Raw genomic sequence first — 15,611 nt, forward strand, 5'->3', positions numbered from 1 at the left:
TCTAGTTCAGTTCTAGTTCAGTTCTAGTTCAGTTCTAGTTCAGTTCTAGTTCAGTTCTAGTTCAGTTCTAGTTCAGTTCTAGTTCAGTTCTAGTTCAGTTCTAGATGTGTTCTAGTTGTTTTTAACAAAACTTACTTTAACCTATAATTCACTGTTCAAAATGTTCTCTTTGTAATAGATAATTTTCCCTAGATACCGCAACAAAACACAGAAATTTTACTTTAATTAACATGTCTTAATTAAGGCCATATGTCAAGCAAAATTTTAATAACATTTATATGTATAATCTTTTATATTTAATTTAGATTAATTAATACAACATTTTTTAAATATTTTGTAAAACATCATTTAATTTTTCTCATTATCCCTTTTCCATCGATAACATTCTTAAACAAATGATCTGGCAATGTTGTATCTATTGAAGCAAAAACATATTTTGTGTCATTATTATTAATAACCTGTCAAAATTATTCCCACTCTTTTTTGATTTTTTGTTTGTTATGATTTTTTTATTGGTATGATTTGCATGCAGACAACTACACACATTCACACTTACAAAACAAGATGTTTTCTGTCCAGCCTTTTTAGTTTATTTATTTACTAATAAGACATAACAACAAATACAAAATACTAACCTTATGTTTTCAGCAATTATTTAGTAGATGAAGCAAATAATTTTAATTAGAAATATCCATTTAGTTTGTTACTTCTTATAAGTAAAATTGTTTTCACTCTCACTTTCTTTTAAACAAGATGAATCATATTTATTTTTTCTGTAACAAAAGCCAGACATTTGATTTCTTTTTTTTATTGGTTTGGCAAAGCAGCCTCCATTTGTTTTTTTCTTTTACTTGTTAAAAACACTTTAATACTTTTACTTAACACTTTTTTCTGGTTATTTGCATGTTATGCATAAATTTAATTTATTAACAAGAGATACTTAGCAAACATTTTTATATTCTTGCTAAACATTTTTTGAAATGCCACTCACGTATTTGTCGCAAGGACAAATGTTAAAATAAGCACGTTTAATTTTCACTTTTTCCGTCTTAATAATCCCTTTTAACTAGAAAAAAAAACTTTATTTTTAAGATTTTCCTCGAAAAAATAACAAATCTCTTCTAATATCCGTTTGACAATGTTCGGCACGCGACAACAAAATATAAACTGAAAGCCAACGCGCCACTAAACAAAACACAAACATCAAAAAAATAAAATAAACGTCATCAACATCATCATTATTATCATTACATTCGTATCATAACGAAAACACAAAACAACAACAACAACACTATAACTACAGTGATGAAAACGTATACAGAATAGAACGAAGAACGAACATATGATATGTTTTTAGTGGGTATTTTTTTGTTGTGTTTTTCTCTTGCAGAATTGAGAGCATAAAAAGTAACCGGCAAAATATCAACAACAACAACAAAACAAAATACCAAGCACAACAAGGCAGACACGCAGGACTTTGGCAAGTGTTCTTTTAATAAAGTAGTATGAGCAATATGTAAACAAAGCTAAAAAACGGTAAAAGAGAGATATCTAAGTATTAACTCTCTCGGAAATACTTGAATTAGTAAATAAACACAAAACAGGGCTGGAACTGTTGATATAATAAGGAAATTTTATATATTTAAATAATTAAATAAAAATTAAGAAATTTTAAGTAAAAATAAATAAAAAATAACAAAAACTAATAAAAAAAAACTAAATTAATAAAATTTGGAATATATGGAAATAAAAATTTAAAATTTAACCATTTTATTGTAATGGTTAAAAAAACTTTCCAACCCTGTGGCTAACTGCAAATATAAACAAACATGTGTTTGAGAGTTTGTAAAATTGCAATAAGAAAAGTTGAAAAGAAAGTGGAGAGAGTCAAAGAGAAATTTAATGCATTTTGTAAATAAGGTAGCCAGACTAATTATTTTGTAAAATAACACAAATATTACAAGAATTAACTATTTCTGGCTACTCTAAACTAACAAGAGTATAACAAAAAAATAGAGAGAACAAGAGAAAATGTAAACATTGTTTAAATTCGTGCAGATTGCAAAGGATTTCTTTTGTTATTTACAGTTAGTTTGATGAATGAGTGTGTAATGTTTGTTTTTTGTTCTTTCCTGTTTTGTTTTGTTGATGGTGGTTGTTATCATCAGCAGCGGCAGTAGACACTGTGGGGTTCTTAAGGGTGTTAAATTGAATATACCACCACCTCTTATAAAATATGTGTAAAAGGCTAGTGGAGGTTTTTCGTCTGATTGTTGGTTACCTTTTTTTGGTACTTAGAAAACTGACATGTTGTTGGTTGCAGGAGGGTGTTTGCTTGTAGCTATATGCAAGTACATATTGGAAATTTCAAAATTGAAGCTTGAGTTTTTTTGGTAATTATTATAATTTTAGGTGATTTAGATAAGAATAAGTGATAAAATATTTTGAAATTTAAAAAAAGCAAACTTAGGGAATTGAAAAAAATATAAATATTATTTAAATTAGCTACATAAATTACTTGCCTGCACTTTTTATGTACAATTTTTTTGTTTTATAGATTTTACTTAAATTTATTAGCGTTTATACATAAATTAATTTAAGGTAATACCTTAATTTAATATTTTAAGAGTTAAAACCAAAATTTTAAGTCCTTTTAGCATAAATAATTCTGTACTTTTATTGGCAGTTTAAAAAAAATTATAAATAATACACATTATTTCCACAAATTATCTGTTTTAGCTGTTGTTTTTATTTATTTCATATTTTTTAATTAAATTCTTCATAGAAAATAGTTTAAATATTTCATTTTCAAAGACCACAACCTTTTAACGGTTAAAAAATACTGCAGTTCAACCGAACACTACCGTTAAAGCAGTGAAAGTTAACACTTGTTGAAATATCGTTAATACAGTGCTCGTTGTCTTTAAAACAATACTGTTAAGGCAGTGTTTACGCTCAATAGAAGTATTGCTGTTAATACAGTTCTCTCTTATTCATACAATTTACATCAATTATTAACTTCTTTTATTTAATTTTTTAATATGTTTAACGTAGAATTATGCAAAAATCGCAGTTTCATTTGATTTTTCCCATAAATTTGCAAATAAAATAAAATTATAAAATGTTAATGCAGTTTATGAAAACACGAAAATATTGCTCAAACACAAAGCCGTTAATGCAGTTTCTTACTCGATAAACAAAGTTATCATTTTATGTATGCATCTTAAAAAGGAGTCATATTATTATAGTTTTTCATTAAGTTGTTAAAATTAGACAATATAAAATTGTTTTTTTATTATTGAACAAAAAATTTCCATACAGCAACTTTATAACTAAATTTTTAAGCTGGAATAAATAAAAAAGAGTAACATAAAAAAATAGTGCTGTTTATGATAAAACAGTTTACTTGTAAGTTAAAACAGTGTTTACAGGGTTGTCATTTTCAGTAATATTCAAAAACGTTGCCACATACAAATACAAATAACATATTTTAATATTTTCTCTTCAATTATTTAAATGAAAATTTCTAAATTACATTCTTTTAAATAAAGTTTTATAATATTTCAAATTTTATTAGTATTTAAAGCTAAAAATATAAAATAAATATATTAATTTTTTTATTAAGAGTTGTGTTTTCTAGTATTTAAACATGTAAGCACGCCCTAAAATACCACCCTGTTTGCAAAAAAAAAACACACATACAGAAAACAAAATGTCGGACATTTAACCCAAGCCAACTTCATGATGTAGCGAAAAAAAACGAATACATACATTTTTCAGTATCGATTGGAATAACACGTACGTGTGCTCCAAGCTGAAAAATATAAAAAAGTTTAATTAAATAAAATTTTTTTTGAAAAAGTTCAAGTAAAAAAAATATATATTAAAAAAAATGGGTGATCAACGAGGAACGCGTGTGTATGTGGGAAATTTAACTGATAAAATTAAGAAAGACGATTTAGAAGGAGAGTTCACAAAATATGGTAAATTAAATTCAGTATGGATTGCATTTAATCCACCAGGTTTTGCATTCGTCGAATTCGAACATCGTGACGATGCCCAAAAGGCATGTGATGTTTTGAACGGCACCGAATTATTGGGCTCCCAATTAAGAGTGGAAATCAGCAAGGGACGCCCACGTCAAGGTGGTAGACGCCAGGGTGGTGGCGGTGGTAGAGGAGGCGGCGGCGGTGATAGACGCCGTGATGGTGGTGGCTTCGGTGGACGTCGTAATGGAGGAGGTGGTGGTGGCGGCGGTGGTTTTAGACCCCGCAACTCTAGCGGCGGCCGTTATCCCGACCGTGGTTATGGCGGTTCGGGTGGTGGTGGTGGCCGTTCCGGCGGCGGTGGCGGTTATGGACGCGATGGCTATGGTAGCTCTAGTGGTGGCCGTTCTGGTGGTGGTGGCTATGGACGTGATGGTGGCAGTTCGGGTGGCTTCAGTCGTCGTGATTCATATGGCCGTGATGGTGGCAGTTCAGGCGGTCGCTCCTTCGGCGGTCAAGGTGGTGGCGGTGGTCGTTTTAGATCACGTTCGCCCATGGGACGTTTTTAAATCAAAAAAACAAATATCTTATACAATTATCTACAATTTTAACGAAAAAGTTAATAACAAGTAAGCTTCGATATATACATATAGAAATAACTACGTTAAGCTGCGTTTAGTAAAGAAAAAAATCTAAAAATTTTGTAGAAAATTGCAAATATGTATGAACGTAATATATATAGTACTCTATTCTACTTTTTAAGGCGAAATTTTTCACCCCCCTGAGAAAATTTCGTTTCTAGTGTCGTAAGTCATAATTTTAATTTAAAAATTCCTCTTAAAATGAAAAACAACAACAAAAAAATATCTACTCGTTAACTACCATTTTGCAGAAATTCGTAAAAAGAAAAAAAACAAAAGAATTTGTCATAAATTAACAAAAAAACACAAGGCAAAAATGATTTGAGAGAGCTAAGGCAAATTTTTTTGAAAACAAAACACAAAAAGAGCGACATAACGTTTTAGTCAAAAACAAAATGGCAGCAATAATGATAAAAGAGAGAAGATTTTTAAAAATTGTATTTATTCTTTTTTTACACTTAAAAACAACGTTTAAATTTAAGTTATTTTTCCCTACAAACAAAACAAAAAAATTTCTACATAATCATTACTTTTTCACTTAAAAAATTTATTAAAGAAAACAAATTATAACTACGTAATACTACGCTAAGTTTATACGTCTGTCTATACTGCAAGAAAGAAAGAAAAAAACTATGAGAAACCAGATAATTACAAAAACAAAAAGAAATTTTTAGCAAAAAACAAATTAAAAAGAAAAAAAAACAGAATTGATGTGTAATCTCATTAAAATGATTAAAACAAAAACATGAATTAACTACTACTCGTACTATTTCTGTAACAATTACACAGTATTCCACAAAAAAAAGCAAGAAAAATATGAACAAAAAAACATACAAAAACAAAAAAAATTATCAAACGTCGTTTTATTTAATTAATTTTGAAAATGAATTAACTTCGCATTTACAGCAACAACATTTCTACAATTAACTCGCAGGACTCGAACCATAAGGATTTTGCAGGCTGCCAAAGATGTCGTCTTCAACAACTTCGTCTTCGTTTGTTTTTTCATCTTTTGTTTCGTCTGCCTCGTATCTCGTCTTTAGCGCTCTCAACTTTCTTCTACGTCCTTAGCAATATAAAACTCTTTTTGTACTTTCTATATTTAACTATGTATGTGTCTTTGGGAGAAAGTTTTCTTTAGAAAAATATCTATACAATGACAATTTTCTAAAGAAAAGTATCTTTTGGAGACAGTTTTTTTTAATAGAAAAGTGTCTCGGAGACAGATTTCTAAAGGAAAAGTGTCTTTTGGCGACAGTTTTCTAAGGAAAAGTATCTTTTGGTGACAGTTTTCTAAGGAAAAGTGTCTTGAAGACAAATTTCTAAAGAAAATTGTATTGGAGACAGTTTTTGAATAGAAAAATGTCTTTTGAAGACAGATTTCTAAAGAAAAGTGTCTTTTGGAGACAGTTTTCTTTAGAAAAATGTTTATACAATGACAAATTTCTAAAGAAAAGTATCTTTTGGAGACAGTTTTTTAATAGAAAAGTGTCTTGGAGACAGATTTCTAAAGGAAAAGTGTCTTTTGGAGACAGTTTTCTAAGGAAAAGTGTCTTGAAGACAAATTTCTAAAGAAAATTGTATTGGAGACAGTTTTTGAATAGATAAATGTCTTTTGAAGACAGATTTCTAAAGAAAAGTGTCTTTTGGAGACAGTTTTCTAATGAAATGTGACTTTGACAGTTTTCTAAGGAAAAGTGTCTTGAAGACAAATTTCTAAAGAAAAGTGTCTTGGAGACAAATTTCTAAAGAAAAGTGTCTTGGAGACAGCTTTTGAATAGAAAAATGTCTTTTAAAGACAAATTTCTAAAGAAAAGTGTCCTTTGGAGACAGTTTTTGAATAGAAAAGTTTCTGGGCAACAGATTTTTATAGAGAAGTGTCCTTTGGAGACTGTTTTCTACAGAAAAGTGTGTTCTGAAGACAGTTTTCTTTAGAAATGTGTCTTTTGGGGACAGTTTTCTTTAAAAATATGTCCTTTGAGAAATGTTTTCTATAGAAAATTTGTTCTGGATAAACTTTTCTATAAATAAATGTCTTTTTGGGACAATTTTCTATAGAAGAGTGTTTTCTGGGTACTGTTTTCTATAAGAAAGTGTCTTCTGGGGACATTTTTCTACAGAAAACTGTTTTGAAGGCATTTTTCTTTAGAAAAGTATGTTCTGTGGACAATTTTCTTTAGAAATGTATATTTTGGAAAATGTTTTCTATAGAAAACTTGTTTTGGAAAATGTTTTCTATAGAAAACTTGTTTTGGAAAATGTTTTCTATAGAAAACTTGTTTTGGATAAAGTTTTCTATAGATAAATGTCTTTTGGGACAGTTTTCTATAGATAAATGTCTTTTGGGACAGTTTTCTATAGAAAAATGTCTTTGGGTAACAGTTTTCTATAGAAAATGTCTTTTGGTGACAGTTTTCTTTAGAAGAGTGTGTTTTGAGTACAGTTTTCTATAGGAAATTGTCTTCTCGGAACAGTTTTCTACAGAAAAACTATTCCTGCAGACAGTTTTCTACAGAAAAGTGTTTTCTGGAGTTTTCTATATAAAAATGTTTCCTGGAAACAGTTTTCTACATAAAAATGTTCCCTGGTTACAGTTTTATATATAAAAGTGGTTCCTGGAAACAGTTTTCTATATACAAATTTTCCCAGGTAACAGTTTTCTATATAAAAATGTTCCCTGTTAACAGTTTTCTATATAAGAACAGTTTTCTACATAAAAATGTTTCCAGGTAACAGTATTCTATATAAAAGTGTTGTCAGGGGACAGTTTTCTGGAGACTTCACTATTGAAAAGTGTTTACAGTTTCCTTTAAAAAAATCCCTTCAGAACGTAGATTTCTTTAGAAATGAGTCTCCTTTAGCGCTCTTAACCTCTACTCTTCGTATTAAAACTCTCTCACTGTCTTGCTCTCAGTATTTATCGTTAGTTTAGTATGAAAATGTAAAAAAAATCAATTAATCGCCTCCCTTTTTTCCCAACATCTTAGTTAAAAACACACATTTTTTTCAAACTACGCTTCGGTTCGTTTTATTTTTCGTTACATTCATCGTCTCACGATAAAACAAAACTCCTTCAAAAGATCCCAACAAAAATCGTTAAACTACTATTATAACAACGTAAGCAATCTTAATAAGTAATATATAACACACCTCTATAATTACTACTACTACTTACTACTCATCATTATTATATTATATATCAATATCCTACGTCCTACTACGTCTTGTTGCCCAAAAAAAAAACAACGCCCACATATATATATATATTCTATTTTAATTTAAAAATCACCTCACCACCTTAATTTTTCGCAACGCATCTTTTTTTTATTATTTAACTTAAGTTTAAAAGCACCTTTAACCAAAGCAAACCAAAAAAAAAAAACTTCGACGTTCTACGTCTTATTTGGAACCAAACTCCTACTACTACTACGCCTTTTAAATCAAGAAAACTACTACAGTTTACGTACTACATAACTCGTTCGTTCTTTTAAATATCAAAAACACCACGTACGTCTTCAAAATTTTGTTATTATTTTTTTGTATCAAAATACTACGCTTGCGTCTTCATTTTATTAAAAACAAACAAAAAAAACACTAATTTTTTGGCGTCTCCTTACTCCTGCTTCGTTACCAATTAAAAACAAAAAATTTTTATATTAAACTCAAATTGGCCTTAAAATATATTAAATAAATATCTCACCAAACGCCATTTTCTCAACTTTATTTATATTTTAACACATACACACACAACTTCCTTCGTAGCTCACCCGTTTCGTTTAATCTCTTTTTTTTTTGTATATCGTATCTCGTATGTACTTCTAATATGCCCAATCGATCGACCGACCCAATGATCATATCAATACTTCGTTGCTGCTGCAGCTGGTTAATGCTCCCCTTTCTTCTGTTGTAAACTGGATTCTACAGAAATATGCTACAATTAATTTTCTTTTTATTTTCAGCTTTATTGTTTTCCTTTTTCTTTTTTTTTTTACTTTTCAGGTCTATCTGTATTCTAATATTAAGGTTAGGATCAATTTGGTGGTGGATTACTATTGTGCGGGATATAGTTTAGGGGTTGTTTTCAAGTATTATTAGACAATATACAAATGATAGCTACAGGATATAATTTAGTATTAAAAAATGGACTTAGAAAGCTGTCTTCTATAGACCGTTTTATGGAAAATTATCTTCTATAATAGCATTCTTTTGGAAGCATGTATTTTGGAGAGAATTTCTTTCGAAAAATGAAGAACGTTTTCTTTAGAAAATTGTCTTCTAGAGACAGTTTTTTTTAGAGAATTGTCTTCTGCAGACAGTTTTCTTTAGAAAATTGTCTTCTGGAGACAGTTTTCTTTAGAAAATTGTCTTCTGGAGACAGTTTTCTTTAGAAAATTGTCTTCTGGAGACAGTTTTCTTTAGAAAATTGGCTTCTGCAGACAGTGTTCTTTAGAAAATTGGCTTCTGCAGACAGTGTTCTTTAGAAAATTGTCTTCTAGAGCCAGTTTTCTTTAAAAAATTGCCTTCTGGAGTCAGTTTTCTTTAGAGAATTGTCTTCTGGAGACAGTTTTTATTAGAAAATTGTCTTCTGGAGACAGTTTTCTTTAGAAAATTGTCTTCTAGAGACATTTTTCTTTAGAAATTTTCTTCTAGAGACATTTTTCTTGAGAAAATTGTCTTCTAGAGACAATTTTCTTTAGTAAATTGTCTTCTAGAGACAGTTTTCTTTAAAAAATTGTCTTCTAGAGACATTTTTTTTCGAAAATTGTCTTCTAGAGACATTTTTCTTTTGAAAATTGTCTTCTAGAGACATTTTTCTTTAGAAAATTGTCTTCTAGAGACAATTTTCTTTAGTAAATTGTCTTCTAGAGACAGTTTTCTTTAGAAAATTGTCTTCTAGAGACAGTTTTCTTTAGAAAATTGTCTTCTAGAGACAGTTTTCTTTAGAATATTGTCTTCTGGAGACAGTTTTCTTTAGAAAATTGTCTTCTGGAGACAGTTTTCTTTAGAAAATTGTCCTCTGGAGACAGTTTTCTTTAGAAAATTGTCCTCTGGAGACAGTTTTCTTTAGAAAATTGTCCTCTGGAGACAGTTTTCTTTAGAAAATTGTCCTCTGGAGACAGTTTTCTTTTGAAAATTGTCCTCTGGAGACAGTTTTCTTTAGAAAATTGTCTTCTGTAGAAAGTTTTCTTTATAAAATTGTCTCCCGGAGACGGTTTTCTTTAGAAATTTGTCTTCTGGAGTCAGTTTTCTTTAGTAAATTGTATTCTGAAGTTTTCTTTATAAAAGTTTTTGAAAATTTAAAATTATATTCTAGGGACAGTTTCGGATATTAAGAAAGAGAAAAATGCAACAATTTTCAGTCGATTAGGAATTTAAAATTTAAATTTATTTCATTTTTAAATATTTCTCTACGAAAATGCAACAATTTTTATTTAATTTATTTTTTTTTTATTGATGTCATGACCCGAATAAATCTAATCATTTCAAATACACACAAATACATATAAATATTTGTGGGTTGTGAGAGCAAAATATTTTGCTATATAACCACCAGCCCATAATATTTTTTTTAGGAACTTTGATCAATGTGCAAATATTTATTTATGGTGTGGGCTACTATGACCAAATACAAAAAAAAAAAAACTAAAATTGCACATGTATTAGGTTGACTGAAATTTATATTTAATTAAAACGCAGATGTTATTGCTTTATCTTGATTTTAATTACAAACACAAATTGTGTGAGTCAATTGTGTTCAGATAAACAAATTAATTATAAATAAATTTTAATTGCAAAAAAAAGTATTAGATGTATAGGAAAGGTAGAGTTTTGAAATCGTGGTTCATTTAGAATGACGTATCTTGATGTGAATGCTAATGTGTTTGAAATTCTAAAGAGAGGGGGAGTTTTGCTATTTTAATTAAAATATTTAACTAAAGCAGTGAAAGACACAGAAAGCTATCAGGGGACGAAAGTATACAAATACATAGTTGGTTTAGACTTATTTTGTAGAGTATCTTATGGTGGCAGTTTTCTATAGAAAAGACTTTCTTTCAGGGAAAGTTTTCTATGCGAAAGTTTGTTCTGGAGAAAATTTCTTTAGAAAGTGTCTTCTGGAAACTGGTTTCTTCAGGGAAAGTGTTCTATGCAAAAGTATGTTCTGGAGAAAATTTCTTTAGAAAGTGTCTTCTGGAAACGGGTTTCTTTAAGAAAATGTCATTTAGAAATAGTTTCATGTCTTCAGAAGACAGTTTTTAATAAAGTTTCCTCTGAATCATGATTTCTTTAGAAAAGTTTCTTCTGGAGAAAATTCCTTATAGAGAAGTTTTTTTCAAAGATAATTTCAAGCACAAATGTGTCTTCTGGAGGCAGTTTTTTAGAAATGTTCTGGAAACAGTTTTCTTTAGAAAAATGTCTTCTGGAAACGGGTTTCATTAGGAAAATGTCATTTAGACATAGTTTCATGTCTTCAGAAGACATTTTTTTTATAAAGTTTCCTCTGAAACATAATCTCCTTAGAAAAGTTTCTTCTGGAGAGAGTGTTCTATATAGAAGTTTCTTCTGGATGAAGTTTTCTTTAGAAAAGTTGCTTCTGGCAGGAGTTTTCTATAGAAAAGTGATTTCTGGATAAATTTTTTCTATAGAAAGGAGTCTTCCGGAGACAATTTTTTCTTAGAAATGTTTCTTCTTAGAAAAAATGACATCTGAGGAAAGTTGTTTGTAGAAAAGTGACTTGGAGACAATTTCCCATAACAAACACAGTTTTTTTATAGAGAACTTCTAAATACAATTTTCTTTTGAAAAGTATATGGAAACAATTTTCTATACAAAAAGCTTGTTATTTTAGATAGTTTTCTATAGAATAGCATTATTTGGATACTTTTCTATATAAATGTGTTTTCTATAGAACAGTGTCTTTTGGAAACGGTTTTCTTTAGGAAAATGTCATCTAGAAATAGTTTTCTTTAGATAAATGTCTTCACGAGACAGTTTTTTTTATAAATTTCTTCTGGAGACTGTTTTCTTTAGAAAAAATTCTTCTGTAAACAGTGTTCTATATAGAAGTTGCTTCTGGCAAGAGTTTTCTATAGAAAAGCGACTTTTAGGTAGAGTGTTTGTATAAAAAAGTGATTTTGTGTAAAGTTTTCTATAGAAAAGTCTACTGGAACAAAAAAGTGACTTCTGAAGAAAAGGAACTTGAAGACAGGAAAGAAAATTTTGTTGTACATTCAATTAAATCCTCTGCAGGCTTAGCTAATAATTTTTTTTATTATTGTTACTCTCTTAACCTTAAATTTATTTACAATAACGATCCGCTTTCATTTTACTACGTCTATCAAGTAAAGCCTCATGCAAAGTGCCTTTCTCCTTGGCCGTTTCCAATTCTTTAATATCATTTTTGTTAATGCGCAACTTTTTGTCCTGGAACTTTTGGAATTTTTTGCTACAAAACAAATAGAAATCTATTAATATTACCCTTGATAAAGAAAACAAAAGCAAAATCTTACACATAGTTCTTTTCCACCTCTGCCAAATCACCCTTTTCCTCGGTAGGTTCATCATCTACCACACATTCTCTCGTCGCATTGCTGCGTACTTTACATATCTCTAAATCTGTCACCTTTTTACGTAACGCCACACAGGCATCATCTTCGGGATCAATAGACATAAAGAAACCCAATTCGGATAGTAAAGCCATTTTGCCATCCTCAAATATGGGCTCCCATTGTTCCATGCTACCCACCGCCTCTGAGCGGCCGGTAACCATACCATCTTTTTCGATTTTTAAGTACTTCCCATAGCCAGACTTAAAGGTTACCTTGCGTTCATTTATGGGAAAGGCAGTGAATATTTCCTCCGGATCGGGGCCTTCACCCTCACGGTGTGGTGGCCCTAGAGTAAAAAGTCCATTATCCAAAGCCTTAACATAAGCACGTTCACCAAATTGTATGGCCACGGGACCGGTTATTTCGGTAGCTAATTTAGCTTGCCACCAGCCGCCATGTTTTAAAGCATCCTCATCCACTTGAGTTTTGCGTTTCTTGTGGGAATCATCTTTATGTTCTTTTTCCTTTTTGCGTTTTTTACTTTTCCTATTAAAGGCAAAGTGTTTAAGGTTTTCTTCTGTTTAGCTTTTTATTTAAAAAAAACTTACTTGTGTTTTTCTCCTTTTAAAACTAATTTACCAATTTTAACTTTATCATACTCAGAAGACATGTTTACGTTTTTATTTTTCTTTGGGAATAAAAATTTGTTTACTTTTTCTTAAGGGGAAATCGAAGTAAAATTATGTTAGAAGGAAACTATTATCTTGGGAATGACAGCTTGGCTAAATACTAAGCTATTTTTTATATATAAAGTTTGACAGTTTCAGTATTAGTTGTTATAAAGCCTATTTTTATCTTTAATGAATACACTGACGTTTATTTGGATTAAAAAAAAGGTTGCCATACGGCATTTTTCGCTTGCTATATAGAAGCTGCCATACTGTATGGTAGCCATTTGTAGTGGCGCCATCTATATGTGAAAAATAGTTTTTCATAAAATTTCTAACAAATTTTTTTAAGAGAAGTATTTTAATAGCATAATCTATATTTAATAATATACTTTGGCATAATCAAAGAATACTTCGAAGTTTTTTTATTTAGTTTTATTAATATTTTGTAAAATATAGCTATACTTCTCTTATTTGTTTTATTATTAAAAACAATGTTACCACCTTGTTTTTGGTACGGCAACTCTTGTTATAACTCAGCTGTCATTGCCTTCTGACACCACAAAGAAAGACAAGCACAAAGTGAAAAATAAAAATAGCAACGAAATTTTGCGGAAAAATAATAGAAGAAAAAGAAAGAAAAAAGACGTAGGGAAGGACAGTAAAAGCAAAGAAGAAAATTATTTTTATTTAGGAGAACATCAAGAATTTATATATTTCTTTTTTTTATAAAACTGCAACAGATTTACAAATTGTTAAACAAAAATCCATAACAATATAAAGAATTTATAGGAAAAATGGTAAGTAATCAGAAATAATTAGTTAGGCGAAAAAAAACAATTAACAAAATAGAAAGTTATGACAAATGTGAATTAAGCAAAAAAAAAACCATCGAATAAGAAAAAAAATTAAACGAAATATGCAACAAAAATAATAGATTTTCCGCAAAAAATTAAGCCTCTATAAGGAATAGAAACGAACTAAACATTTATGCAACAAAAAGCATAACAAAACTAATTATAGAATATAAAAGGAATGTAAATATAATATTAAGTGAATTTTGTTTTTCGTCTGCAGAACAAATTGAAATCTACACAAAGGGATAAAGTGAAAAAATTCATCTCCTTAACCCAAACGGGCGAACAGACCGCTATCTATTGCCTGCAGCAGAATGATTGGAAACTAGATTTGGCCAGTGATAACTATTTTCAAAATCCTGAATACTATTATCGCGAGCTAGATCGCAAACGTATTGAACAGTTATTCTTGCGCTATCGTGATCCCACAGATACTCAGAAAATCACCTCCGAAGGTGTAATACGTTTTCTAGATGATCTAGAACTAAGTCCCGATTCGAAACTTGTCCTAATCATAGCCTGGAAGTTTCATGCTGAGGTACAATGTGAATTTACCCGCGAGGAATTTGTCAATGGCATGAGTGAGTTGGGTATTGATTCAATAGATAAGCTGAAGGTTAAGTTGCCGCTGCTGGAAATGGAACTTAATGATTTGGCCAAATTTAAAGATTTCTATCAGTTTACTTTCAACTATGCCAAGGACCCAGGTCAAAAGGGTATTGATTTGGATATGGCTATTGCCTATTGGACCATTGTGTTAAGTGGACGTTTTAAGTTTTTGGATTTGTGGTGCAAGTTTTTGAAGGTAAGTAACACTTAAAGGAACTATGAATTCAAACATTTATGCACACATTTTCCATTTAAGGAAAAACATAAACGTTCTATACCCAAAGATACATGGAATTTATTGCTGGATTTTGCCATTCATATTGATGACAATATGAGTAATTATGACTCCGAAGGAGCCTGGCCAGTGCTAATCGATGATTTTGTCGAATGGTGCCAAGAAAATCGCCAACTATTACAGAATTACCTGCAAGCAAACTCATCGCTAACACCTCAGCAGTTACAACAGCAGTCAGCAGCAGCAGCTGCCGCCGCAGCTAGCCAACAACAAAAGAACATATCGAATAGTTTTCAATCATCAGCGCACAGTACAAATATGAACTATGGCTAACGTTTGTTTTACTAGCATGTTTTAAATTAACAAATAAACAAAAATAAAAGAAATATATATTAAATTTAAATACAACAACAAAAAGAATTCAAAAGAAAATAATATTTTTTTTTTGCTTTTATCTCTTTTGAAAATTTAATAATTAAAATAAACTACTTTTCTTCTTCCTCCCCCCCAAAAAAGGAAAACATTACAAATGTAATATTTTTCAAGCCCAACATTCTGCAGAAAAAATAAAAACAATAACAACAAACAGAGCATGTAATGTATTGTAATAATATTAATATTAAATTAAAATAATGTTAAAATATTACTTATTTAAAAATATGTATTTAGTTAAAAAACATGAAAAAAAAACAAAAATCAACTAAAAATATATATAAATAAATAACGTGTCATTTGGAGGCGTTATAAAAGAAATTCTATTTAAATTTAAACAACTTGAAAAAAACTGAAATTTTATGATAATGCTAAAAGTAAAACACTTTTGGTACTAGAAACTGCATAAGATTTTCTTTCTCATATTTTTTTATTAGTTGTCCTATTTTATATATTTTTTTTTAAATTTTGATTCTATTTTTCTTTTTGTTTATTTTCAGTTTTAAGTGCTTTACATTTTCAAAATATTAAAATAAAAAATAAAAAATTAAAAATATATTTTTTTGCTTTCCTGTATGTATAAAAATAAATAATAATAAAACAAAAAGAAATTAGTTTTTAAATAAATAATGCTAA

The 15,611-nt window shown here is 29.5% G+C and overlaps 3 protein-coding genes across 3 annotated transcripts; 2 read left to right on the forward strand and 1 right to left on the reverse strand.

The window, feature by feature from the left end:
* The first annotated feature begins 3,758 nt into the window (after positions 1-3,758).
* LOC111689138 (RNA-binding protein Rsf1) lies at positions 3,759-5,097 on the forward strand. The gene has a single exon (XM_023451631.2). It carries the CDS (start codon positions 3,893-3,895, stop codon positions 4,553-4,555), a length of 663 nt encoding a protein of 220 aa, XP_023307399.1. The 5' UTR covers positions 3,759-3,892; the 3' UTR covers positions 4,556-5,097.
* Positions 5,098-11,921: 6,824 nt separating this feature from the next.
* On the reverse strand, positions 11,922-12,995 carry LOC111689140 (protein FRG1 homolog). The gene is made up of 3 exons (XM_023451633.2): positions 12,783-12,995; positions 12,136-12,720; positions 11,922-12,071 (listed from the first exon to the last, which is right to left on the reverse strand). The coding sequence occupies exons 1-3, from the start codon at positions 12,842-12,844 to the stop codon at positions 11,924-11,926; spliced, it is 795 nt and encodes a 264-aa protein (XP_023307401.1). The 5' UTR covers positions 12,845-12,995; the 3' UTR covers positions 11,922-11,923.
* Positions 12,996-13,475: 480 nt separating this feature from the next.
* LOC111689139 (DCN1-like protein) lies at positions 13,476-14,925 on the forward strand. The gene is made up of 3 exons (XM_023451632.2): positions 13,476-13,642; positions 13,920-14,504; positions 14,565-14,925. The coding sequence occupies exons 1-3, from the start codon at positions 13,640-13,642 to the stop codon at positions 14,874-14,876; spliced, it is 900 nt and encodes a 299-aa protein (XP_023307400.2). The 5' UTR covers positions 13,476-13,639; the 3' UTR covers positions 14,877-14,925.
* Positions 14,926-15,611: the final 686 nt, after the last annotated feature.

This window comes from Lucilia cuprina, chromosome 5 (genome assembly GCF_022045245.1).
Source record: "Lucilia cuprina isolate Lc7/37 chromosome 5, ASM2204524v1, whole genome shotgun sequence".
Lineage (NCBI taxonomy): Eukaryota > Metazoa > Arthropoda > Insecta > Diptera > Calliphoridae > Lucilia > Lucilia cuprina.

Excerpts from the sequence above, each read along its gene's own strand:
- LOC111689138 (XM_023451631.2), top strand. The coding sequence starts at position 3,893 with ATGGGTGATCAACGAGGAACGCGTGTGTATGTGGGAAATTTAACTGAT.
- LOC111689140 (XM_023451633.2), bottom strand. The coding sequence starts at position 12,844 with ATGTCTTCTGAGTATGATAAAGTTAAAATTGGTAAATTAGTTTTAAAA. Across the intron at positions 12,721-12,782 it reads TTAAAAGGAGAAAAACACAA|GAAAAGTAAAAAACGCAAAA; the intron begins GTAAGTTTTTTT and ends TGCCTTTAATAG. Across the intron at positions 12,072-12,135 it reads GAGGTGGAAAAGAACTATGT|CAAAAAATTCCAAAAGTTCC; the intron begins GTAAGATTTTGC and ends TTTGTTTTGTAG.
- LOC111689139 (XM_023451632.2), top strand. Across the intron at positions 14,505-14,564 it reads TGTGGTGCAAGTTTTTGAAG|GAAAAACATAAACGTTCTAT; the intron begins GTAAGTAACACT and ends TTTCCATTTAAG.